At 63.4% G+C, this 26,436-nt stretch overlaps 1 protein-coding gene across 3 annotated transcripts in view; it reads left to right on the top strand.

The window, feature by feature from the left end:
- PRKAR1B (protein kinase cAMP-dependent type I regulatory subunit beta) overlaps positions 1-26,436 on the top strand; it is a 73,576-nt gene that overhangs the window by 43,579 nt on the left and 3,561 nt on the right. For all 3 annotated transcript variants that reach the window (XM_059881187.1, NM_001075201.1, XM_059881188.1), the window contains 3 exon segments: positions 7,246-7,404; positions 12,211-12,271; positions 17,709-17,830. In XM_059881187.1, coding sequence (XP_059737170.1) covers positions 7,246-7,404; positions 12,211-12,271; positions 17,709-17,830 — 342 coding nt within the window.

Raw genomic sequence — 26,436 nt, forward strand, 5'->3', positions numbered from 1 at the left:
ACCTCCCCCGGGGCCCCACGTGGGCTCCTCCGAGCGTGCGACTCAGCCTGTGCTGCTGTCTGCCCTCCCGCGCCCCCTCCCGCCTCCCCGTCGGCTCGATGAGCGTGTCCCCCACGTGGGCTGCCAGCCGTCCGCCTCCCCTGAGGTTCTGCCTGTAGCCGTGATTCAGTCCAGCTTGCACACCTGACCTTGGGGTGTCTGTTTAAGGCTGGCTGCACACGTTCTGGAGCCCCCTGCCCCCCACACGCAGGGCGAGTCTGTCCCGGGTCCCGCAGAGTCAGCACGTGTCCTCAAGGACCCTATGTTGGACTTGGGTCCCAGGCGCCAGTGCTGGGGTGGTGGCTCCCACACCCCCGTCCGAGCCTCCATGAGACGGAGCCCCCTGGCTCCCACCACCTGCCCATCCTCAGGGCAGCAGCCAGCCGGGCATCCCAGGTGGGGGGCACTTTCTCCTCATGTCCCCCAGCAGCAAGCCTGTGTCCACGTGGCTGTGGCCCTCATCTTCTGGAGCCACAGGAGGTGACAGTGTGGGGACCTCTGGGCGAGCCACACAGGCTTGGGGTTTCTCTCATCCCGGGCTCAGGCCTGGAGCAGTCCTCAGGCAGGGGCCATCCTGTCTCCCCCGACAGAGGAAACTGAGGCGGGAGCCGGAGGGAGGGCCCCAGGGGAGGCGGTGGGGGAGGCCGCAGGCTGGCTGACCCCGGCTGCCAGCCGGTCACAGAGCCAGCCTCAGAGAGAAAGATGGGCTGCAGCGCCTCGGACCCGGCCGCCAGGGCCCCCGCAGGGCTGCGGACTCGTGGCCCGGGCCCAAGTCACTCGGGGCCTGAGCTCTGCCAGTTTCGCCCGCTCCTAGGCCTCTGCCCTCCATCTGGCCCTCGTTTTCTGGCTCAGATGTCTAGCGAGCGCTTGTCTCCTGCTGGGCACTTGCAGAGCCCTGAGGATACACTCTTGGGGACATGGCCCTGCCCTCGGGGTAGTGGGGGTGGGGGAGACGGCTGAGAAGGTAGTTCCCAGTGAGCCTCTGGCCGTCCTGTCCTGTTCTTATCCCTGCTCTGCCTTGCAAACTCCTACCCATCCTTTAGGACCCCACCCACGCAGAGCCATTGGGCTCCCCCAGAGCATGGGGCTCCCTGAGAGTTGAGATGATCAAGCCTGGGTTCTCCCTGGCCAGCAGACATGGGCACGGCCTCCCTGTGGCCCAGAGTCCCGTCCTTGTCTGTCTAGCAACCTGAAGGGTGTTGGGGTCCCGTGAGACATGCGCCCCTGCCTACGTCCTCCACACAGACCTGGGCCCACATGCCTGAGCCACGGCATCTCTATGTCAGCCCAGAAGGTTAGCATGGAGCCCCACCCCCGGCTCCTGGAGCCCAGATGCTCAGGCCCGTGGGCGGATGCTGCCTCCTGGCTGTGGTCTCCAGCTCGGGCTGTCGGCCCAGATGGGGCAAGGTGGTGACTGCAAGGCTGTCCCTGTGTCGGCCTCAGCGGCTCCTCCAGTGGCCGGTGGGTGCGGGGTGGCTGGGAGCCTGAGGTGTGGGCCGTGGGGGCGGCCACGTGCAGAGGACCAGAGGTGCTCCATCAGGAACCCGGGGGCAGAGTGGCCGGATGCGTCCTGACCCTGGCTGTCGTCCCTGCTCCGGGTCTGCAAGTGCAGCTTCTCCTGGTCTGGAGCCGTGCTTCTGGCCCTGCCTTCAGGGGTGGGGAAGTGACCGTGGACCATGGACCGGAAGCGTGTGAGGGTCCTGGGGGCTCTGTAGGGGCCTCTGGGGAGCAGAGGCCAGGCCCACTGCACTGTGACCCTGAAGCCCTCAAGACACCCTGGGGCCCCCCTCAGAGGCCCCACTCTGCCTTTAACAGGAGGGCTTGGGGGTGGCCATCCAGAGCCCCCTTCTGAAAGCTGCCCCCTCGCCAGCAGTGCCCTGGGGGCAGTGGCCGGCTGACCGGATGCCAGAAGCACCAGCTCGGTTTAAATTACGGTTTTCCAGGGAGATGCGGACAGTGCCGGCCGCAGCGTGTGTACCGCCGAGAGCTATAATCCGTCTTCCTAAGTATAAAAATATCTCCCAATTTGTTTTATTCATGGAACATAGCATTTCCACTTGGAAGGGCGCTCCACGGCCAGCTTCGTGGCTCAGGAGCACTTTCCTTCCCGCCAGGCCGTCCGGGCACCTGGTGCTTTGGGGCCTCCTGGGGGGAGCCTGCCGTACCCGGGCTCTGCCCTGGCCCGGGCCCCTCCCACCTCACCAGACGTCTGTGGGCACAGCCGCGTCCAGCCTCCAGAGGTGGGGGGGCCTCGGGGGACAGGGCGCCCCAGGCCGTCTGGCTCCGTGGGTCATGGCCGGTCAGCCTGCTCGCCGGGTGTTCTGGTTTTTATTTTTCGGTCGGTAAAGTACACACACCGTAAAAGCTGCATCTTGACCTTTAGGTGTCCAGTTCGGGGCCGTGAACACATTCACATTGTCACGTGGCCCTCCCACCACCATCTCCAGGACATCTCGTCTTCCCAAACTGAGACTCTGTCCGCGTTAAAGTCTAACCCCGGGTCCTCCCCAGCCCCTGCCCGCTGTGTTCCATCATCTCTGTGAGCCTGATGCCTCCAGGGGCCTCGTAGGGGCGGAGCCACACGGCGTCTGCCCTGGGTCGGGCTCACCCCACTGAGCGTCGCCTCCCAAGGCTGGTCCATGCTGCAGCAGGTGGCAGAGCTCCGGGCCTGTCCGCCGAGTCACGGAAAGGACCCCTGTCTTGTTCATCAGCGATCGTGCCCGCCACGTGGCTGCCGCTGTGACCAGCGCTGCTGTGGACGACGGGCCGTGTGGGACCTGGGCATCCTGCTCTGGGTGCTGTCTGCTGGCTGGTCACTTCCTAGGTGCAGGGCGGCCGTGGCCCCCAACTGGCTGTGAAGCTTTCCTGCAGTGTCTCACCCACAGAGGGCAACTGGGGAACCTTCACCCTCCTGGGTCTCTGAGGAGGCCCTGGAGACCCCACTGTGGCCAGAAGCTGCTCTGGAATGGGGGAACAGGTGACCCAGAGCCCCCCCGTGGTGCTGGTGACGTGACGAGAGCTTGGGGAGGGCGTCGGCCCCTATGCATACTCCACACTGGGCCCCCGACAGGCTGCGCGGTCACCCTGGAGCACGTGGCCCTCCAGACGGGACAGGGGCCCGATGGGGTCCTGCCTGTGGACCCCCGGGGAGTGTGAGGTTTGCCGGGGAGGGCCGAGAGCGTGGCGGGTCCACAGAGTGGACCAAGCTGGTGGCCGGTCACCGGGGAGAGGACGCTGACCCCATGTCGTCACCCACGTGGCTCGGGCTCCACAGACGGGGTCCAGCAGAGAGACTTGGGGGAGCTGCTCTCAGGCGAAACGGGTCAGTCAGCCCCCCAACCCCTCCAGGCTCTTGGACTAAAGAGGCCTTAGGCTCGCGACCCGGTTTACCCTGGAAGAGCGGCTGTGGACCTGGGCTCACCTGCCCAGACGCCCCCACTTTTTGTGGCTGGAGCCCGGGACGCGGAGGAGCTGGGCCATTAACTTTTCTCATCGCCTGTGGAACCAAAAACAACAGCAGCTGGCACGCCCGGCTTGCTTCCTCGCCCGGGCGGCTCCGGGTTACGTGGGAAATACCTGCAGGAGGGGGCAGGTCTGAGGTCGTGGGACGACACCCCCTCCAGCAAGTGGGTCACTCGGTGACTGTCTCCAGTTACCCAGTTGCTTCAATGGATTTTCTATTTTCTGTGGCATCGCATGTTGAACTGAAGTGTCCTTGTGGGTAGGAGCAGGCGGGCAGGCAGCCTCATGTGTTCTGGCTGTCTGGATAGGTGGGGCTGGGACCGTGGTGCTGCTTTGGGGGTGTCATCAAGCAGATTCCTGTGTCTTTAGTCACCACCTCCACCTCTGTCCAACGTTGGAACAAGAGCTGGTCCACGGTGGGTGGGCATCAGCGTCACCTGCCGACATCCTGGGCCGCACCCCCGGGGCTCTGGATCGGTCGGTCGTTGTTGGGGGGCAGGTTCCCAGGCTATGCTGTGCACCTGGTTTGCAGACCACCTGTCAAGGAACCTGGTCAAAGTCTGGGACACCCCTCACTGACCCTTGCTCTCCTCTGGGCGCCCCAAGCTGGGCTCCAGCTGTAGCAGGGGGTGCGTCCTGGCTGTGAGCTGGCCTCAGCCCTGCCAGAACCTTCAGTGGTCCCGAGACACACCTCTCCCTGGTGGCCCGTGTAGCCTCCCCACTTGGCCCCTCGTGGCCTCCCCCCGTGGCCCCCACGTGCCCCCTCGTGGCCTCCACCTCGTGGCCCCTATGTGGCCTCTCTGCGTGGCCTCCCCACACGGTCTTGCTGCATACGGATCTTCCGAGTCCAGTCCTGCCTCGGGCTTTTTGCACGTCCTGTCCCATCTGCCTCCAACTCTCTTCACCCCTGGTCTTTGCACAGGACCCCTTGGGCTGGGCTTGAGTTTGCCCCTCGAAAGTCTCGTATGGTGGCTCTTCCCTGAATCATCTTCCTCCTTTCTCTCCGGTGCCTGCAGCTTGTTTTAAGGACAATTGAAAGTGAAAAAGTCACTCAGTCGTGTCCGACTCTTCGCGACCCCATGGACTATAGTCCGTGGACTTCTCCAGGCCAGAATAGTGGAGTGGGTAGCCTTTCCCTTCTCCAGGGGATCTTCCCAACCCAGGGATGGAACCCAGGTCTCCCGCATTGTGGGTGGATTCTTTACCAGCTGAGCCACCAGGGGAGCCCTTAAGAACGATCACATCTGAATAATCATTGCTGAGCCGCTGGTCAGTGAGTCCCTGTGAACTGGAATCTGCGTGTTTTCTGCTGCTGAAGCCAGCGGTGAGAACACGCAGGGCACCCCGGGCGCTGGGGTGACCCGGGGTGCCAGTGACTGAATGAGCCTGCGGGAACAGCGGCTGGGGTGCCTGGAGACCCTGCAGTGGCGCCGGGAGCGTGGGTGCCGCCAGTGCGGCCTCCCGCCCCTCCCTACACAAGAAGGAACAACAAGAATGAAACAAAGCCCGAGGGAGCCCCTGTGCGTGCCAGCCGGGTGGGGCCGGGCGCTGCGCGGCCGTGCTGACAGCGGCCAGTGTCCCGAGAAGGATGGGCCTTTGTGCTCGGGGGGCGGCCTGGCCCCTCCTTGGTTCTACACAATGCTTTTCTCTGACGTCTCTGAGGATGCGGTCGGGGCTTAGTGAGGAAAGGGGTCCTCATGGCCCCCAGGGACGCGCTCTGGCCAAGTTGCCCTCGCTGGGGTGTGCCCTGCAGTGGCGGCCACCTGCCCACTCTTCGGGGCACCATGGGGGAGCGGGGCTGCTGAGCGCCTGCCCTGCTCCCGGGGCCCTGTCTCTTCAGGGGGTGATGGGGCGGCCGGCCTGCCCCACAGGCACCCAAGGCAGTGGCTCCCTCTTCCCCCGAGGCTGCGGCGCTGTGGTGACCCGGCGCCAAGGGGGAGGGTGAGCTGGTGCAGACTGGGGGTGCTGCTCAGCGGACCGGGGGTCCCCACCTTGCCTCACGCGTGAGAGAGGAGGGCATTGAGTCACCTGCGGGGAGCTTCGTGGCCGCATCAGAGCTGAGGCTGGGCGGCGTCCATCACCCACGAGTAGTGCTGGTGCGGCCGTGAGAACTGTGGGCCAAACCCAGCACTCGGCATGCAGCGTGGGGGCCCAGGCCAGCTGCCCCACGGACACCCTCGGGCACGAAGCGCGGGAGGGCCCTGGGAGATCCTGGCCCCGGGAGATGTTCAGTGCCTGACCTGGGTGGCGGGACAGCTCAGCGCTGCACACATGGGGTCGTGTCCAGGCAGAAAGGGTGCTACAGACACGCGAGCCCCGCGTGGGCTTTACGGACACGACATGTGAGCCGCGCACGCTCCGCGGACATGTGAGCCCCGTATGTGGAGGGCCGGCCAGGCCAGGCCCCGGCGCCGTGCCTGCCCCTCTGTGGACTCTGGTCCCTTTGGGACAACCGGAGGCTCCGGGGACGTGCCGGTGGAGAGCATCTCGGGGCAGAGCCTGGCAGATACGCGCCCTGCCTGTGGGAGGATGGGCCTCGCCCTGGCCCCAGGGCCTCGCCGCGTGGGAGCTGCTGTGTCTCCTCTGGCTCCTGGCGGGTCTGTGCAGGCCGGCGGGGCGGGCCAGTGCTTGTGGGAGGAGGTCCCCGCCTGGGGGGCTCCCCGAAGGGTTGCGTGTCGTATCGTCCTCCTGACGCCCTGTGCTCAGCAGGCCGGCCCTTCTCCCCACCCTGCTCACACCGCACACAGTATCACCGGCGTGGCGCCCACAGACGGGCGATTCTGAGCCTCAGTCATGGTCAAGATAATGTGTCATTGAGTCTATAAGAATTGCTTCCATGATTCGTCGCAATCCATTCTTCCCCGACACGCACGCTTTTTGCCAATGGGAGCCATTCTTTAAGCTCATTGACACCGAGGCAATGAACAGAGGTTGTGTTAGCTGATAGTAAGCGAATCCACATAATGAACAATCCGGGCCATTCTGGCAGGACGAGGACCTGCAGTCAATGCATAGTCGCGACACTGTACGAGGCCACCGCCCTCGCCAGCTGAAAGGGAACCTTGTCCGCCTCTGGGCTCAGCCCTGGGCGCTGGCCTCCACTCCCATTGACCGCAGGCCTGGGCGCTTGGGCGCTGCCCGAGGGACGGGGGGGCCCCGGGGGACTCTGGGGGCCTGGCTCCTCCTGGGCCGCGGGGCCTGCTAGTGGAGGTGAGTGAGGGCCCAGCTGCTACATGGAGCCTTTACGGACAGGAGGGCAGCTTGTGAATGAGGCGGCTGGGTTGGAGGGGTCGCCTAGGTGGGGCGTGAGCATCCCGGCAGGGTGATGCCTGGTGGGGTGGCCCCCGCCCCGGGGCCCAGCAGGTGGCCATCTCCAGCTGGTGAGGAGCAGAGTGCGGCCTGGCCTGGGAGGTGGGGGTCCTGAGTGGTGCATCCCCTGGGGCCTGGCCGGGGTCGGCACCGACGGCATCCCCACCTTTGTGCCTGTCCAGCCTTGGTCTGGGCGGGCCTGGGCGTGAGGTGGGCACCTTGGCTGGTCCTGGGCAGGGCAGAGCACAGCTGAGTCCCACCACCTGTGAGGCATTGGGGGTGCAGGGACCTCCTGCCCCCCGGGGGTGCTGTGGAGGGTTCCCCATGCAGCAAGTGGCAGAGTGACCTCAGCCCCCAGTCCCCATGCCCTGCAGGTGTGTGTGGACAGAGGGCGGGTGACCCCAGGCCCCCGACACTGTCCCCTGACCCTTGCAGGTGTACGTGAACGGAGAGTGGGTGACCAGCATCAGTGAAGGCGGGAGCTTTGGGGAGCTGGCCCTCATCTACGGCACCCCCAGGGCAGCGACCGTGAAGGCCAAGACGGACCTCAAGCTCTGGGGCATTGACCGGGACAGCTACCGGCGTATCCTCATGGTGAGCAAGTGAGCGGCGCCTCAGGGGTGCCCCACCAGGGCTGGGAGGGCACCAGTTGAGTCTGACACCTGCCAAGCATCTCATAGGAACCCTGGTTGTGTCCGGGTGGGATGAGGTGGGATGAGATGGGGGGCGAGTGTTGGGGGGTGGTTCTGGAAATTTACCCAAAAGACAGGCAGGCAGCTGGGGAGGCTCCTTTGCTCTCCTTCCCCTTCCCCTTAAAACAGTCTGGAGTGTGGTTGTGATGACTGGAGCTCCAGCTGCCTTTCTGTGCCATAAGGTAACTTTCCCCAAGGGGGTGGAGTGAGTTCCCGGGAGGAGCCCAGCGTCTGCGGGGGCAGCAGGAGGACCACAGTCCTGGGCAGGCTGCAGGCCTCTCTGCTTCCTTACTGGGCGACAGTCGTTCTAGGTGTTCTTACATGCAGCCACCTCCTCTCTTCACGTTTTGGGTGTAGCCGCGCACGCCTGTGCATGTGGGGCTGTTGGGAACAACAGGGCCAGTGTTCACCAAGGGCTCTGGAGATGAGTTCCTGGGCGGAGGGGGCCCTTCCCAGGCAGAGGCGGCTGGGCCTTCCCCTGCCCACTCGGTGTTCATCCTGCACACTCACTGCCTGGCCCTCGTGCAGGGACCCGCCAGGGGTCGGGGAGGCTGGCGTGCTGGTGGAGGAGACAACCGAGCAGGCATGTCTCCTGGCGACGTTTCCAAAGAGGGAGACAGAGAAGAAGGGGTAGGAGGGGGCAGGGCCCGCTGTTTCACGGAAGGCCCTGAAGCCCCCTCCCCAAGGTCCCCCGCGACACGGTGGTGTTGAGAGGCCTGCAGCAGGGAGCCCTTGGCTGTCCGGGAGGAGAGTGTCTGGGCAATGGGAGCAGCTGCTGCAGAGGCCCTGGGGTGCAGGCCTGGCTGGTCTGTGTGTGGACCAGTAGGGAGATGGCCAGGATGCCGGATCTCAGGGAAGGGGCAGTGGTGGGAGGGCTGGGTCCTTGGGCCCTCAGCCCCCAGGGGTCCTGGGCTCAGACTCCCATTGCACCAGGCGCCCCTGCAGGAGTGTGGGCAGAGGAGTGGCAGGGGCCTTCCCGGGCCTTCCGGGTGAGCGTGGAGAGCCTTCTGGATCGGGCAGGGTGAGGGGTGCCGCGCTGGTCTCGGGGAGTCCCCTCATGGCCCAGGTCCCCGGCCTGAGGCCCCTGAGAGCTGAGCACCGGCTCGTCGAGGGAGTCACGCTCCTTGCCTGTCATCTTCCCCCGGGGTGACTGCTGGCTCAGGTGCTTTTCTGAGCTGGTGGCACTGGAGGGCCTGGGCTGAGGACAGCCCCCAGTGGGCCTGCCGGCCTGGAGGGAGGTCACCGAGGGGATGCGTTGCCGGGAGACCCGGGGGCTTCACGTGCCCTTGCCACGGGCCCTCAGGCCTCGGTCGTCTCCCAAAGACAAGCTGGGCCCTGCAGCTTCCGGGGGGCTGTGGTTGGGGCAGCTCCGGGACGTGCAGGACAGGCCCTGTGCGCTCAGTCTCGTCTGAGCCTGCACAGCGGTCTTGTCCTGGGGGCCCCTCTAGAGGGGCCCACTGTTGCGCCTGGTCCTTTGTGATGCGCTGGGGTCCAGTTCAGTCCTGGAGGCCTCTGTTTCGTGCAGCTCCTCATCCACACACTCTGGGGTCATCCGCTGGCCGCCCGCCGTGTGCCCGGAGGCCCTGCCCTGCCCTGCCCAGCGAGGTGCGTCCTCGTGGAATGCGGCCCCCTCTCTTTGGTCTCAAACCTGCCTGGTCCTGCCTCCCCCGGAGGGCACCCTCCCCCGTGCTGGCTGCTCCGGCGCACCTGGCCCCGTTGCATAAGCCATTGTTCCTTTACCGCTGTCCACACCAAGTCGTTCTTGGCTGTGGGATTTCCGTGCCTGGAACCTTATATTCAGGGAAGTTCCCAAACCACCAAGGCAGCCGGCGCTTCCTCTGTTTTAATTCTGGATCCCTGGGCACTAAGAATAGCCGCGGCCGTGCCCGGAGCCGGCGGAGCCCTGTGTTTCGGGAGGACGATGACAGTGCGGCCCACTCAGAAGGGAGTGTCCGTGACGGTGGCCGCTTCTGCATCAGACTGTGGCCTGGGCGGACATGGGTGTGCCTGCTGCGCGATGAATGGACCCTGAGCTGGACACGCGTGGGGGACGCCGGGTGGGGGCTGGTGTCCCCAGGGAGAGGACCACCCACCTCTGAACCCCAGCACGCCCATCCGGGACGTGCCCCCGCTCTGCATGGTACAGACGGATGGATGAAGCTCGGTGAGACCAGCCACACCCGCCACTTTCGAGCAGAGTGGGGCCTGCCCCCCGAGGCCCCGGACAGGGCCCAGAGCCCCCAGCCTTCTCTCCTTCCAGTGTCAGGACCGTTTGTTCACCCTGACTCTTTTACATGAGGCCTCCAGTTGGAGCTGACGCGTGTAGAATCCTGTTGCAGAGGCTGGGCTAGGGGCTCCAGAGCCCCGCTTGCCTGGGGTGACCCGAGACCCTTGGAAGTGTGTCCTGAGCCCCCACTCCTCGTGGTTCGGCCCCTGCTCCCATCCGTGATGTGGGGCAGCGGGGCCTGGGGCCCACTCCTCGTGCTTCAGCCCCTGCTCCCATCCGTGATGTGGGGCGGTGGGGCCTGGGGCCCACTCCTCGTGCTTCAGCCCCTGCTCCCATCCGTGATGTGGGGCGGTGGGGCCTGGCGTCCACTCCTCGTGCTTCGGCCCCTGTTCCCACCCGTGACGTGGGGCGGCGGGGCCTCAGGCCCACTCCTCGTGGGAGCTGGCCAGGTGGTGGGGGCTTCATTTCGCGCTGCAGGGCTGGCTGGGCCTTTGTGTACAGGGGACAGGGTGCTAGGGGCAGTCGGTCCAGCTTGGAGAGTCACCTTAGCTGCCGTAGATGCCTCCTCAGCCTGGCGGGCCCACACCGTCCCCCGAGCTGCGCCCCGAGTGCCTGGCAGGCAGGAGCGCTGTGAACGCTTGGGACTCAGGTGTCAGGGGTTGGGGGTCGGGAGCCTCCAGGGGCCTCGGGCGGCGCTGTCCGGGGTGTGTGTGCTTTGACCAGAGCCCTGCTGTCCCCCAGGACCCGGGTCTCCTTCCCATCCTTAGGGCCAGCTCAGACCGTGTGGCTGGGACAGGGCAGGGGGCCTGCATGGACGTTTTAGGTTCCCGTCTTAGGACAGGCCTGCTCCTGGGCCCGCGGGGTGCAGCAGCAGGAGCCTCTCGCTGGGCAGTGGGTTCGGGGTGGCCTCGGGCTGTGCCAGGCGGTCGGGGCTGGGGGGTCATGCCCCTTGCTGACAGTGGGGCAGGCCGCCAGGAAGCGCGTTCTGACCCCCGTCCGTCTGTCAGGGTCAGCGGGGGTCCGGCTGGGCTGTGCTGGGGGGCGGGCGTGTGATGGGTGGGGCGGGAGGAGGCGCAGGGTAGGTACCAGGTGGGGGATGTAGGTGGCCTTGGCCCGACGGGACCGCAGCACAGACTTGGGACCAGGCCGAGGCTGCAGGTACCAGGGAGGCAGAGCTGAGAGGGGCCAGGGCCCACTCCTCCCGATGGCCTGGGTCCTGTGAGCAGCACTCAGGATGCGGGTCTAGGCCCCGCTGGCATCTCCCACATGGCCTCGGGCAGGCCCTGTCCTGGCGCTGGGGGTCCGTGTAGCGCCATCTCACCAGACATGAAGCCCCCTGCACTGCTGGCAGACAAGCCCCCAGGTGTGGGTCCTGGCTGGCCCCCGCCTCACCCTGGAGGAGAGCTCCAACGGGAGGCGCCTTGGTCAGCCTGGGAGGCGGGTCTCCCTATCCGCGGGTCCCGGGCGGCCGCCTCCAGCTGTCGTCCTGCGGCGGGAGACGGATGGGCCGGTTGTGGCGGCTTTAATGTCTGGAGTTGCCGGGCAAACACGCCTGCATTCCAGCGGGCGGGCGTAGCTGCCGGGAGGTCAGCGGGAATATAAATTATCCTTCAAAGAAACGCCTTTCTCTGGGCCGGCGCGGTCTGAGATGGCTCAGCTCCGGCTGGGGGCTGTGCTGAGCTGAGCAAGCCGCCCCCGTGAGCGTCCAGACCTGCTGGCCATGGGCACGCCGGGCCCCACTAGCCCTGGCTTCTGCGGCTGACCTCCTGGACGCCGTATCCCCTGCATGGCCACCACCGAGCACTTCAGAAGCCTGGTCCCTGCCCTCTTGGTCAGCTATGAGGGAGTATTGGATCCCAGCCCTGTGGGGGCTCTGCTGGATGAAGGGGCCCTAGGGAGTCTCTGGGCTTCTTGGGGGCAGGCCGGGAACCTCCAGAATTCTGAAATCGAGACGCCGCCTTTGCAGTGCTGGTCTGGCCCCGAACCACGGAGTCACGGGAGCTGATGGGGAGGCGGGGCCCTGGGGCTGGGAGGCTGGGGTTCCCCCACCAGGCCGGTTGACTGATGTTTGCTCACCTAGCCTTCACGGAGTCCTGTGGGGACAGGAATTAGGATGCCCATTGTCCAGATGAGGAAACCAAGGCTCAGGGTGGGCAGCTGGTCAGGGCGTGCAGATATCTAGTGAGGGGTGGGCTTTGGGCCCAGCCCTTCTGAAGCCCCCTGAGGGTCGGCCTCGTGGCGCCCCTTCCCGCGTGAATCTGGGTGAGGCTGTGCGTCGTGTGAGACCCTGGGGGGAGCGGGCGGTCCGGGCCTCATGGCAGCAGCCCCTCAGACCCCTGCTCGCTTGAGGGGCTTGCGGGACATGGAACACCCCGAGGGCCTCCTTTCAGGGGTTCAGGGTCACTTGGGGATTTGGAGATCGTGGGAGGGATTGGGGCGTGAAGCCCTCTGAACACCTGCTTCTCTGTCTCCTCCCCGCAGGGCAGCACGCTGAGGAAGCGCAGGATGTACGAGGAATTTCTCAGCAAGGTCTCCATCCTGGGTGTGTGCCTTCCCACGCACCGCGCACGCCTCGGACACACACACGTGCACACACACAAGATTGCTCTCACACATGCACACACACATGCTCACACACACGTGCACAGATGTGCTCACACGCACGCACACACAACGTGCTCTCACACATGCACACATATGTGCTCACACACGTGCACAGATGTGCTCACACGTGCGCACACACGTGCTCTAACACACATGCACACACGTGCGCGCACACACGTGCATAGATGTGCTCACGCGCACGCACACACACGTGCTCTCACACATGTGCACACGCGTACTCACACACGCATGCACAGATGTGCTCACGCGCATGTACACACACACGTGTGCTCACATGCGTGCAGTGCCACCCCACACCATACACATGCTCATTGTGCACGCAGGCGTGTGGGTTCCCGTGAACACGCACACACACTGTCGTGTGTCTGCCTCTGTCCGTCCGTGCTGTGTGTGTCTGTCTGTCCGCCGTCGGAGCCGCTCTCCCCACGCTGGTCTGTCTGGAGGTCTCGCATGGGCCCCTGTGTTGAGTGTCTTTCCTGACCTCTCTGGGGTTTCCTCTGCGGGCGTTCCCCCCACTCTTCTCATCCTGGGGTCTGACAGACACGTTGACCGCACCCCCACTGACGGTGGCGAGTGTCACAAAGGCCCCCAGCTGCGTGTTTTTGCTGTTTGGACCTTGCTCTGAGGTTCAGAATGGAGCACTGTTGTCCCGGCCCAGGCGCCCAGCAGTGTGGAGTCTCCACGCCTGTGTGGGGCACTTGGGAACTCCGTGTCGGGGTGTGAGTGTGTGTCGAGCAGTTCCGGTTAAGGGCCAGGAGGGCGACCTGCTGGGCAGAGTGTCAGCTCAGAGCTGAGACCTGGGAAACCACGGGGAATAACCATCCAGAAACAGTTCCTAGGGGAACGTCTCAGCCTTAAGCCCCAGGCTGGACGTGGGCTTGTGGGTGCAGGTGGCAAGTGGGGCTCAGCCTCCTTGTCTAAGACCCTGTGGGCTGAGGAGGAGGAAGGTGCGGATTCTGGGGCGCTAGGGCAGCATGGAGGCAAGGACACCCGATGAGGAAAAGGCAGTCTCTTCGATAAGTGGTGCTGGCAAAAGTGGACAACTGCCTGTAAAAGAGTGAAGTCAGGGCTTCCCTGGCGGCTCAGGGGCAAAGCATCCGCCTGCCAATGCAGGAGACACAGGTTCGATCCCTGATCCGGGAGGATCCCACACACCACAGGGCAACCAAGTCTGTGCGCCACAGCTACTGAGCCTGTGTCCGGAGCCGGCAGCCAGGAGGACTGAAGCCCGAGAGCTGTGGAGCCGGAGCCTGCTCTCCCCAACGAGGAGTTACAGTGAGAAGCCTGCTCGCTGCAGCGAAGAAAAGCGAAGCAAAAGCAGCAAAGACCCAGCCAGCCAAAGATGCATAAACAGACAAGTCCTAAAAAAAGAATGACATCAAAACATTCTCTAACACCACCTACCAAACCCCTCAAAATGGATTGAAGACCCACATGTCAGACTAGATACAATAGAACTCCTAGAGGAAAACATAGGCAGAACACTCTCTGACATAAATCTGAGCAATATCTTTTTGGCTTCATCTGCTAGAGTAATGGAAATAAAAACAAGAATGAACAAATGGGACCTAATTAAACTTAAAAGCTTTTGCATAGCAAAGGAGACCATAAACAAAATAAAAAGACAACCTACAGACTGGGAGAAAATATTTGTAAATGATGCAATAGACTAGGGATGAATTTCCAAAATATCCAGACAGCTCATAGAGCTCAATATAAAAAATAACAAACAACCCAATCAAAAATGGGCAGAAGATCTAAACAGACGTTTTTTCAAAGAAGATACAGAGATGGCCAACAGGCACATGAAGAAGATGCTTGCAACTTTGCTGATCATTAGAGAACACAAACCGAAATGACAGGGAGGACCACCTCACGCTGGGCAGGGTGGCCGTCATCAAAAGTCTACAAATAAATTTAGGGGAGGATGTGAGAAGGGAGCCCTCCTACACTGCGGGTGGGACTGTACACCGCTGCAGCCACTATAGGAAACAGTGCGAGAGTCCTCAGTGAACTGCAAATAGAGCTGCCGCACAATCAGCAACCTCACTCCTGGCCGTACATCCAGACAAAGCTCCAGTAGAAAAGATGGGCCTGCCCCTATGTTCATAGCAGCATTAGTCACGAGAGCAAAGACATGTCCATCGACAGATGAATGGATAAAGAAGATGTGGTGTATACACACAAATGCACACACACACAATGGAATATTACTCGGCCATAAAAAGCATGAAATAGTGCCATTTGCAGCAACATTCACGGACCTGGAGATTATCATACCAAGTGAAGAAAGTCAGAAAGAGAAAGGAAAATAACATATGATATCACTTATATGTGGAATCTAAAAAAACGAACGTACTTGCAAAACAGAAAGATGTTCACAGACATAGGAAACGAACTTATGGTTACCAGAGGGTATAGCGGGGGGGGGGGGGTGGGAGGGGAAATTAGGAGTTTGGGATTAGCAGATACACATCACTATATATAAACTAGATAACCAGCAGGTCCTACTGGAGAACACAGGGAACTCTATTCAGTATCTTGTAATAACCTACGAGGGAAAGGTTTTGAAAAAGACTGCGTAGGTGTAACTGAATCGCTCTGCTGTGCACCTGAAACTCACCGCCTTGTAAGTCGAGTATGAAAGGAGAGTGTTAGTCGCTCAGTCGTGCCCGACTCTTTGCGACCCCATGGACTATACAGTCCGTGGAATTCTCCAGGCAAGAATACTGGCGTGGGTAGCCTCTCCCTTTTCCAGGGGATCTTCGCCACCCAGGGATCAAACCCAGGTCTCCTGCATTGCAGGCAGATTCTTTGCCATCTGAGCTACCAGGGAAGATGGATAAAAATAAACTGTGCTTCGGTTTTAAAAATGGTTAATAAAAAAACAAGGGCATGGCTGGGGACGGTCCTTTCAGCAATTCCCACGATGACAAGATGGGAAGAACCTAAAATCTGCCACCACAGGAAGGGACTCGCCCCGGGCGTCTGTGGTGTGGGTTTGCCTCCAGTGAGGCGCGTGGACGAGGCCTCTGCACGCCAGCACATGTCGGGACGGGTCGGTGACACGCGTGTGCGTGCACAGTTTTGGCAATGCTGTGTCGTGTTTACAAAGCCAGATTACGGTAAAGGTGTGAGACCACCGATGGGAAGAAACCAACCAAACCCTTTAAGATTAAAAAAAAAATTCCACCAAGTCCTTCACAGTCGCAGCCTCCGGGGAAGGAGAGCGAGCTCAGGCTGAGCCGGAGGGACTGGGCCCTGTCGGTGCCCAGCATGTCTGCGAGGAGCAGCTCCGAAGCGATCGCGGCCAAGTGGTTCTGCGATTCCATTCAGGATAGATGCTGCCTGTGTCGTCCGTTCCAACGTTCTGATTATTTTTTCCACATTACAATGGGAAGGGCACGACTGTGGAGTCAGGGCCCTGGGCACTGTGAGCGGTGGAGGCAGGCGGGTCCCTGCCGGGGGTGGCGGTGGCAGGCCTGCCCGGGGCAGCCCTGCAGCTCCTCGAGCTTCACGGGGGGAGCAGAGACGCCCCGTCCCCATTTCCCGGGGAAGAAGCAAACTGCAGGCCAGGGCAGGAACGTGAGGTCTCCTGGGAGGGGAGTGGGTCAGGCTCAGAGCTGGAGGGCAGTAGCCGGAAGTGGGGCCGGAGGGCTGTGTCCTCCTGAAGCATGGCCCCGGCAGGTCCCTTCCCAGCAGATGTGCCTGCTGCTCGCTTGGCTGCGCCTGGGGGTGCCTTTGGGGCACCTCTGGCGTCTCCTGTGGGGTTTCCACCATGTTCCCCAGCAGCACTGAGACTCCCCCAGAAAGGTTGCTTTGGGGTGACTTTGGACGTGGGCTGGCTGACTGCACCTGGATCCCAGGGAGCTGAGCGTAGCAAAAGTGCTCTGAAGCGTCCACCTCGGAGGTCAGGGCCAAGGAGTTGCCCACCGGCTTCCCCCGACACTTCTCTCCTGGGATTTGCATCATCGGGGAAGAAGCCCTGATTCTCCGACCTCGGGATGTTCAAGGTCTTAAGCGTAATAGAAAAACCTGCTGATCAAACACAAGGAAGTGAGCTTCCTGAGCCAGAGGCTGTAAAGTCAGAGGCTCTCATCGCCTTGGAAGGAGACCAAGCGCCAGTCGTGCATTTACCGGCACCGGTTTCCTCATGGGGACAAACCGTGATCCCCGCCAGAGTCACCTGTGGTCACGCGGTGGCCCCGCCGCCTCCTGCGGCTGTGGGGTGTGGATCGCGGGCAGGTCCTGACCCGGGTGGTGGCTGGCGGGCAGCCTGCTGCCAGGGGCTCCCCACCTTCCCTCCCCCCTCAACACAGAAGCCGCTCCAGCCCGGGCTCGGTCAGAAGCCTGTCCTTTGTGACGTACGGCCCTGGCAGGAGTTTTCAAGCCGAGAAATCCTGCTCCTAGGCGAGACCTAAGATAGGTGGTCTGCTCTGGGTTTTAACGGCTGATACGTAAGTGCGTCTGGTGAGCACAGGCCAGAGAAGTTTCCTTGACCAAGAAAGAACTGATCAGGCGATCATTAATTTCTTATAAGAGGAGCTGGTTATTATGCTTTTCCTTCCAGAGGGCTGAGAGGGGACAATGATGGGGAGGGAAGGCGTGAGGGAGCGGGGACAGGTACAGAACCTGCAAGCGTTAAACTTGCCACTGGAATGCAGCACCTTGACCTCAAATAACAGAAGGTAGTCCACGCCTCTCACAGCGTAAACTCAGTCGTGCGCTCTCTGGGGCGCTGAACGGTGTCCCATAAACAGCGGGTTGCTTCGGCCTCTGAATTATTGAAACCCCTGAGTGCTGAGCTGCAATGATACTGTTTGCAAAACTCCAGGCAGCTCTGTTCTCTCGAAGATAAAAGCATTTCAGCCCACGTTGCGCTGGACTCGTGCCCGCTGCCCGTGTTCATGGTGTTTGCATTGTGCCTGTGGTTGACGTGGGCTAGGGTCGGTCCGGGTTCTGCCTCCTCGCCCGCCTGCTGGGCCGTGGCCGCCTCCTGGCCCGGTGTGCTCGTGGAGATGCCCGCGCCTCCTGCTGGGCCATAGCCGCCTCCTGGCCCGGTGTGCTCGTGGAGATGCCCGTGCCTCCTGCTGGGCCGTAGCCGCCTCCTGGCCCGGTGTGCTCGTGGAGATGCCCGTGCCTCCTGCTGGGCCGTAGCCGCCTCCTGGCCCGGTGTGCTTGTGGAGATGCCCGCGCCTCCTGCACAGAGATGTGCTATCTTGTTCGTCCCTGTGAATTAGCAAAGCCTCGTCACCCCAGGCCTGGCCATGTGGGCGTTTCCTGAGGTGGTCTGGGGAGGGGCGCTGCTCCCTGGGACCCCACGGCCTCCCATGACCCCCCGTGTCCCCCCTCAGCATCCCTGGAGAAGTGGGAGCGTCTGACGGTGGCCGACGCCCTGGAGCCCGTGCAGTTTGAAGACGGAGAGAAGATTGTGGTCCAGGGGGAGCCCGGGGACGACTTCTTCATCATCACGGAGGTGAGTCCAGCTCAGGCGGGCGGGGGGCTCCATGCGAGGGCCTCAGAAGGGGGGGCGCTGCGGGGTCAGGGGTGAGGCCTGGTCTGCACGTGCCCCCCCTGGGGCCCGCTGCACCCCGGCCCGGCGCTCCATGCCCGCCGCCTCCATCGGGCGTGTGGACAGCGGCCTTGGCCCCGACCGATGTCCTTGCCCTGGGACCCATGGGGTCTCCCCTGGCCCCTGGGCCCACCCTGTGCCGATGTTGCAGAGACCAGACACACCAGCCATGCGTGTGAAGCTGGAGGGCCAGGCTTGGTCGAGGGAGGGGAGGGGTTGCCCCAAATAGGACCCGGGGGCGGCATGTGCATCCTCCCGGGGGGAGCGTGTAAGCTGGGGGCCCAGGGGGGGTCTCCCTGCGCGGCTTCTCACAACCGTGTGAACCGGCCGTGGTCCCTGGTCGAGTTTGGTGTGAGAGGTGGGCGCCACCTTCCCCCACCTGGGCCCGTGTGAGTCACCGGCCGGCCCGCTGCCACCCCCCCAGCCCCCCGCTGTGGCGACAGCTGGCTCCGCCGTAATCCGTGGCGGCCACGCTCAGCCTGCCGCTGACGGGCATGGGCAGCTGCGGGGCTGCGCGTTCCCCCACCTGGGGCTGGGCTCGGCCGTGGTCCCCGGAGAGGAGCCACAGCCGCCCCGGCGTGGACGGGAGGGGGGCGCTTGGCCATGGGGCCCTCCCCGTGACGCAGGCCCAAAACTATGCGTGTCTGGCTCCCTTCCTGCTGCGCCGGGCCTCCTGGTGGGAAGCGTTTCTGTCGCCCGCCCGCCGGGAAAGCACGTGCTCCAGCCCCGCGCACTGCCCTCGGAGCTCACAGCACCACGGAGGTCAAAAAGGGTCCCTGAGCCATCCAGGGAGAGCCAGCCCCGCCTGGGGGCAGTGCGGAGAAGGCGCAACCCGGGGACAGGGGGCTGGCACCCTGGACTTGGAGCCACCGTCTCAGTTTGAAACAGCGGAAGGGGCCTCCCCGGCTGCTGTGGGTGAGCATGTGTCCTCCCGCGGACAGTCCCCTTCTGTGCCTCGGGCCACACGCTCGCCCGAGGGGGGTCCTGGGGGGCTTGCCCTGGACTCCTGCAGAAGCCCCTCCTGGGAGAGTGCCTGTGGTTCTTCCTTCTGCCTGCCTGGCTGCTCCCACGGGAGCCATCGGAAGGCTGAGGGATCAGGAGAACCACCATGGGAGGGTCTTGAGGGGGCAGACACGAGCTTCACAGTGTGCACTTGGGAACCGGGGCCCCGGCCGCCTCCTGGTCCACGCGTCGGGCACACCAGAGCCCCCGGGCCGGGGAGCCGTCCACAGGAAGCCTTCCTGTCCTGGGGCGGGCGACTCATTCGACAATCGTGTTTCTTGAAAGAAAGGGAAAGAACCCCAGACAGAACAAAATACGATTCCTGCCAGCGAGGTCTCCACTCCGTAGACCGAGAAGTGGCACCCCGCGTGTCGGCCCCGGCCCCGGCTGTGGCCTCGCAGGAGGCTCCCGCTTGCTGGCGCCAGAGGTGAGCCCACGATTGGAGACCTCAGCTTCACTCGGAGCACTTCCAGGGCCTTCCTCGCAGGACTCAGGCTGCTGCGGCCCCTGCAGGGCCCTGTTCCACTCTGGATCCTCCTGCAAGTCCGCAGACACACGGGGGTCCGGCTCGTGGTTTCTGGAGAATGTTCCAGCAGAAAGTTGCCCACGTTTCTGAACATGGCCAAGGAGGGTGTGGTGTGCACTGGCCTGCACCATGGGCTTCCTTTTTTAAACATTTAAATTGTCAATATTTAAAAATCAGGCTGAGTGCCAACGAATTGATGCTTTTGAACTGTGGTGTTGGAGAAGACTCTTGAGAGTCCCTTGGACTGTGAGGAGATCCAACCAGTCCATCCTAAAGGAAATCAGTCCTGGGTGTTCATTGGAAGGACTGATGCTGCAGCTACAATACTTTGGCCACCTGATGCGAAGAGCTGACTCATTGGAGAAGACCCTGATGCTGGGAAAGATTGAGGGCAGGAGGAGAAGGGGACGACAGAGGATGAGATGGCTGGATGCCATCACTGACTTGATGGAGCTGGGTTTGTGCAAGTTCCCAGAGACAGTGAAGGACAGACGAGCCTGGCGTGCTGCAGTCACGGAGTCACAGAGTCAGACACGACCGAGCGACTGAGGAGCGACACAGTCAGGTGTCTCACGTGAGAGCTCGGATCCGGCTCTGGACCGGTGTCCCTGCCTGGGTGCTGTGCTCCTTGCCGCGCCCGCTCCCCGCCCGCCACCTTACTTTGCTCTGGGCTCTGCACCCACTCGCAAGCCGTTGAGTTTGCAGCCGTGGTTCTTATGGTCTTGAGGCTGAGGGGATGAGAGCGGTTCTCTGGGGCCAAGGGCCACCTGTCGGGTCCAAGGCCACGGGTAGAGAAACCACAAAGCTGTGACAGCTGGAGCTGAGGGGTCCTCACGGAGCCATGGGGCCCGTGGCAACGGGGGCTTCCAGGGTGCGCCCCGCGGGCAGGCCGTCTGACCTCGCCCACGAGGGGCCGTCCTTCCCCAAGGACACGTGGAGAGCAGGTGGCGGGCCCCAGAGGCTGCACTGCACAGGCCCCTCACTGTGGGGTGCGGTTGTGTGTGTGCACACGTGTGTGCAAATGAGCAGTGTGAGTAGTGTGCGCGCTGCTTCCTGTGTTTCCCGGTGTCCCTTGGGTTGATGCCCTTCAGCTGGAGATGCGGGTGGGTACTGACCGCTTGTCTCAGCTGCTCCGGGGCCGGATGTTTCTTGGCGCTTCCATTAGAGGCCGTGAGAGCCGAGTTCCGTGGTCGTCTTCCGGGGCACACCTGGCTGCACGGTGTGGTCTGTGTTCCGGGCAGCGGGGGGTGGGGCAGGGGCATCCCCGGGGGCCCTGATGCCTCCTGCGCAAAAGCCGTCCAAGAGGGCCTTGGGAGAGCGACTCCGGGCTCTGTGGGAGGTCGGCTGTGTGACTGAGGGCCCCCCTGCTGACTGGGGTGGTGGAGGTCGGGGGAGGCGTGGGGGGCTGACTCCCAGGAACCGCGGTGGTGCTGGCCCCGGAGGGTAACCCAGCCCCCTCGGAAGGCACGGCTTTCACGGTGTTGTGCGATGTATTTGAAGTGGTCTCCTTGGCAACTTGGGTATTTTTCGCTTTTCTTCTGTGATCCACCAAACTGGGGAAGTCACAGTGGGGCCTCAGGGTTCACAGGCGTCACGGGCTCAGAGCTGAAAGGCGGGCTGAGCGTCCGCAGCCTCACGCCGTGTTTCCTGCCTGTGGCCCCGGCCACCTCTGAGGGGGCGTGGTGTCTCCCCACGCCAGCCCTGCGCTGCCCCGAGCCCCCCGGGGCCCTGATTCCTCTGGAGGATGTGCTGGAGCGTCTGAGTAGATTCCTTATGCAGGCTGTTTGCTTGTTTATACGATTCAGTGCAGCGTTGGCCCACAAAGCAGACAGCCAGACAGGAAAGGACGTTTGCCCTGTGGATGTGCCGGGAAGGACCCAGGCTGCTGGACTCAGGGGCCTGGCCCAACGTGGGTCTCCAGGTGTTTCTGCAAAGGTGTTTCTCTGATGCAGTTGACACCGACATCCGCTGACCTTGAGGCCGGGCCCCCAGCTCCCCAAGGAGCGGGGAGTGTGACTGTTGGAGCCCTGCCCCTCGGGGTGGACCTGGGGCCGTGCCGGGTGCAGGCTGCCCCTGGGGCCGCTGCTGCCCAGCCCCACCTTCCGCCAGGCCTCTTTCTGCCCCCTGCTCTTCGGGTGGGTGTGGGCTGCTTTGGGGGCTGCATCCCAGGTGTGAGGGGCTGACAGGGACCCCCACCTGCACAGACGTGAGGACCGGCCCTTGCACACACTGGACACGACATTACCAACGCCTGCTGGGTGCCCGCCGGGGCTCAGCGGGCCCTGGGGCCTCTGCGGTGGGCACTCCTTGTCTCTGGGGTCTGTGTCACACCAGCCGTCTCTGAGACTCTGGGGGCCTGCCAGCCCCTTGGACAGTGGACCCCAGCGCTCCAGGAGTGTGTTCTCTGGCGGCCAGAGCAGGCATGCGGCCGTCAACCTGGGGCCGCTTGGACACGAGGACAGAAGGCACAGCGGGTCTCCCGGGGCCTGGCCGGCAGCTGAACGTGGCGTCCGAGGTAGCCCGGCCGCTCTGGGACACCCTCTAGTCACCGAAGCCCTGAAGCGCCTGGCGGCCCGAGGGGTCTTGGCCCCCGCTGACAGCGGGAGCTGCGGGGCTCCTAGCAGCGTCTGCAGGACAGAGCCCAGGGGGCTGCCCAGGGAGGGGTCTGGCAGGCAGGGCCCTGTGAGGAACATGGGCCGCCCAAAGCCCTGAGACTCAGTTTACCCCCAGGAAGGCTCTGGGCGCAGGGTGGGGCCCGGCCTGGGTCTCAGTCCTCAGTCTTGACACAGCCCACCCTGTGGGTGACTCCACACGGCAGAGCCTTGGGGGCCTGCGGGCAGCTGGGCAGAGCCGGTTCCCTCCAGCCCGCTCCTGCGGCCAGGAGGCACTGCCATGGAAACCTGAGGTTGGACACGGCTCCTCTCTTTGCAAATCACTTTTTTGAACGTCCCTGACGTTAGTCAGCGGCCACTTCGAAGCCACCTCTGGAGGGGTCTCTGCGTTTACCGTCATCTCGGGAACTTTTAGGGAGACCCCTGAAAGCCCCCACTGTGCTCTGGGCCGAGGCTCACTGGACTTGCGGGAGCGATGGCCACCACTGGGCTGTGTGCGGGGTGTTCACTGAGGCGCGAGCACGCCTTGCTGCAGACCCGCCCTGGTCCCGAGCGGAGATGGGGAGGCCGGGGTGGAGCCGGGTCCCAGGTTTCGGTGGGCTGTGTGCGGACGTGTGAGTGGAAGTCCTCCAAGTGGGGAAGGTGGGCGGGATGTCCAGAGGAACCTCGGGCCCAAGGCCATGGCTGGCAGGCGTTGGGGGCAGGCCGGACCAGACCCCTGCCCTACAGACAAGAGCTTTGGATGCCCCCCGAGACCCCTTGTAAGGGCAGGGACGTTGTGTCCAATGCCCAGGCTTCTTATGAGCTGGACAACAGTGGTCCCGCCCAGGACTCCCAGCTCCTGAGGGGCCTCCTGTGGGCCTGGGGGTCTGCCTGTCCTGGACTGCCCCCCACCATGGGCCTGTCTGACAGCTCGCCCTGGCCCTCCCCCACCAGGTGATGTCCTTCACGGCTCAGCCGCAGGGGCCCCACGGGGAGGTGCCCTAGGGCGGCCCACATCTGCGTGGTCCCACCGCGGTCGGTGCCAGACTGTCATGTCCGGGGAGAGAGCGGAGCCCGAGGTCGGTGTCGGAGCACGGCTGTCTCAGTCCAGAGGCAGCAGGAAGACACTCTCCGCTTCTGGGCTGAACCAGGAGAGTGCTTTTCCAGAAGCCCGCTGGGCTGAGCGCCGTCTGCCCACGCGTCCACCCGCCCTGCCCACTCAGCTGACTGTCCTCCCTGCCGGCTCGGTCACCAGCACCCTGAGGGCTCCCATCTGCGCTGTGTCCTTTCTGCGTCTCTGAAGGGTGGCTTCCGTTCACGGCAAAGTGGAGGGAACGTACAGAGGTCTGCCACGCACGGCCTCCCCACCAGGCAGCCCTACCCGGCCATGGGCCTCCCTGCACGCGGCCCCGCGGCCCAGCCCAGGCACTCAGGCCTGCATTGGCTGCCACCGCATCACACGAGCGGCCTCCTTGCCGGGAAAGGCCTCACGCTGTCCCTGCCCCCGGCGCTCCCATGCCGGCGCCCAGCTCTTCAGCGTCCCCGGCTCCCGTTTTCCAGGTGATCCTGTAGCTGAGATCACGGGGTCTGAGGCCCTCTCCTGCCGGTGCCTTTCACCCCGTGATCGCATGCGCGTCTCCTCCGGGGCTCTTCAGGGCTGGACGGCTCTCGTTTCTAGTTCTGAATACAGTCTGCCGTCTGGATGTCGGTGGTGTTCAGTCGCTCAGCTGTGTCTGAGTCTGGACCCCGCGGACGGCCGCACACCGGGCTCCCCTGTCCTTTGCTACTCTACGCATCTGTCACCTACGGAAGGGCATCTTGGTTGCTTCCAGCTCTTGACACTTAAGAAGGAAGCTGCTCCAAGCATCTCTGCAGATTTTTGTGGCCTCATGACTTAAGCCTCACCTCTGGGTAGATCCCGAGGAGCTCCACGCATGGCCGAATCTCAGAGGTGGGGACCCCCGGTGTGGTGCCTGCTTGCTGCTCGTGCATGCCTCTGCTGACTGTCTGCGGGGCTCTCACGCCCAGATGGCACAGCCCTGTCTTGGGCGGCTCTGGTGTCCCCTGCGAGGGTCCTAATTCATCGCCCAGTGGCCTCGTCCTCTGGGGGCCCCCCTTGTATAGGCCCTAGCCTGTGCACCTCAGTCGCCCTTTCCTTGGGGAGGACAGCTCCCAGTGCCAGCTACGTCGGCACTCCTAGGCTCCAAATGACCTGACCACATCCCCTTGTGAGCCATCCCCGGCTCTACTTTCCTGGTCCTTGAGGCAGTGGCGTTCCCAGACCATAGACGTGGATCCCAAGGTCCCGTTTTCTCCCCGGCACCGGGGGGAGGGCAGAGATAAGCAGCGTGCACAAACCATGGCCGTACAGATACCTGTTTTGGCTGAGGACGATCCCACAGACGCGCCGTCCCGGGCTAATCAGCCCGTGGGAGTGTCATCCCCCATCCCCGCCGCTGCCCGCTGGCCGGGAGGGGGGCGGCCCGAGGGCGGCTGCCCCCCCAGTCTCAGCCAGGCTGCCCTGGGCCTGCGCGCCTGGCTCCCCGTGTCTGGCAGTGGCTGGAAGCCTGCCTGTCCTGCAGATGAGGAAACTGAGGCTTGGGCGGTGCCTGGCTCTCCCCAGACGGTGGCCAGCACGCGGAGGAGCCAGGCCTGAACCGCGGGAGCCGTGCGGAGCTGGCCCAGGCTGCATCGGGGGCACTTCAGGTGGGGCTGGCGCGTCATCACGCCTCCCTGTACCCACACCCCATGTTCCTTCTCAGTTGCTCTTTAATTTATGGGAAGTGATGCTGGTTCCAGTTTATGGCCGTGACGTTGTTTCTTTTAAAATATATATTTGTTGAAATAAGTGCGTTTCCCTGGTGGCTCAGAGGATAAAGAATCCGCTTGCAATGCAAGAGACCCCGATTCAATCCCTGGGTTGGGAAGATCCCCTGGAGAAGGGAACGGCCACCCACTCCAGTGTTCTCGCCTGGAGAATCCCAGGGACAGAGGAGCCTGGCAGTCTATAGTCCATGGGGTCATAAAGAATCAGATGCGACCGAGCGACTGACACTTTCACACTTTCTTTTGGTTTAAATAGCGTTTCCTCTCCCTGAACTTGGTGTCAGCGGGCCCTGAGCCCGTGTGCTCGCTGCAAGGCGGGCCGGGGCTCAGGTTCACCCCTGTGTACTGACAGGAGCGTGTGTCCCTTCCCTCGCCGGGCTGGACGCGCACGAGGGTTGTGACAGACTCCGGTCTGTGCCCAGCGGCTGGGAGCCTGGGCGGGGGCGTCTCTCTCCCTGGATGCTGTCTGCCCAGCCCCTAACCCTGACCCCCTGGGGCTGCGCCTCGGGCACTGACCCGTCTGCTCTGTCGCCCCAGAGTTCTGGGGGTGCCTGTGTCTGCCGGCCCTCGCTCGTCAGTTTTCTTAGTCCTTAAGCAGTATCCGACTCATAAGCCAGAAGCCTGGGTGACGGCCTGCAGGATGGGGGGGGTCCCTCAGGGGGCGAGGCTGCCCTCCCTGCCTCGCTGGGCGCAGCCCCCACGGCCGGAACCGCGACTCCCGACGGCCATCACCTGCACTGTTGGGGGCTCTGGGCTGGGCTCGGGGGCAGTTTTGGGGAGGGGGAAGCCCGAGGCACTGCTTCAACGAGCGCGTCCCCCTCAACCTTGGCATGCGTGCCCATTGTCGAAACCAGAGTTGATTTGGGTTTTGCCTCTGTAGAAAAATTTTAAAGTGAAAAATGTTTTAAGGAAAACGGGTCTCTTATAATAACCCCATCTCCCCCAGGCTCTGGCAGGGACATTTTTATCGTATGTCCTCCCGGGCTGACTCCTATGTGACCTGGTTTATTTTTAGAGCTGGGCTAGAATCAATGAGTGAGAAGTTTGGGGAATATGATCTGGATCCTGGCAAGTATGTTTTTCCAGCCCCCGTAGTTCCGGTGCTCAGTCCCTGGAGGACGTCTGTGCTGCCTTCTCTGCCGTCTGGGAAAGGAGCTCGGACAGGCTGGCTGCTCCGGGCCCGCGATGGTCTCTCTGGGGTGGGAAGAGCCAGGCGTGTGCTGGGCACGCCGGGGCCCATGTCGTGGGAACGCCGGGCCCTGCTGGCCGAGGCCCCACCCTTTCCGAGTCCATCTGCGCGTTTCCCTCGCTCCCGCCCCCGGCTTGCTGGTTGTGCCTTCCCAGGACAGGGACCGCCTGCCTTTGCATCAGGGCCCGGGGGTGGCGGCTGGTCAGCCTTGGCTGCTGGAACGGAGACCCCCGGGGCTGCTGCGGAGCTTCCCTGCCTCGTTAAGCAGTGACCCAGGGTCGTCACAGGCACCCTGGGGCGTGTGGCCCTGTCCCGTGGCCCAGCCGTCCTGGCACCTGTGGCAGACATTCCCTGGTGGAGGCGGGGCTGCGGC

The sequence above is a fragment of the Bos taurus genome, chromosome 25 (genome assembly GCF_002263795.3).
Source record: "Bos taurus isolate L1 Dominette 01449 registration number 42190680 breed Hereford chromosome 25, ARS-UCD2.0, whole genome shotgun sequence".
Lineage (NCBI taxonomy): Eukaryota > Metazoa > Chordata > Mammalia > Artiodactyla > Bovidae > Bos > Bos taurus.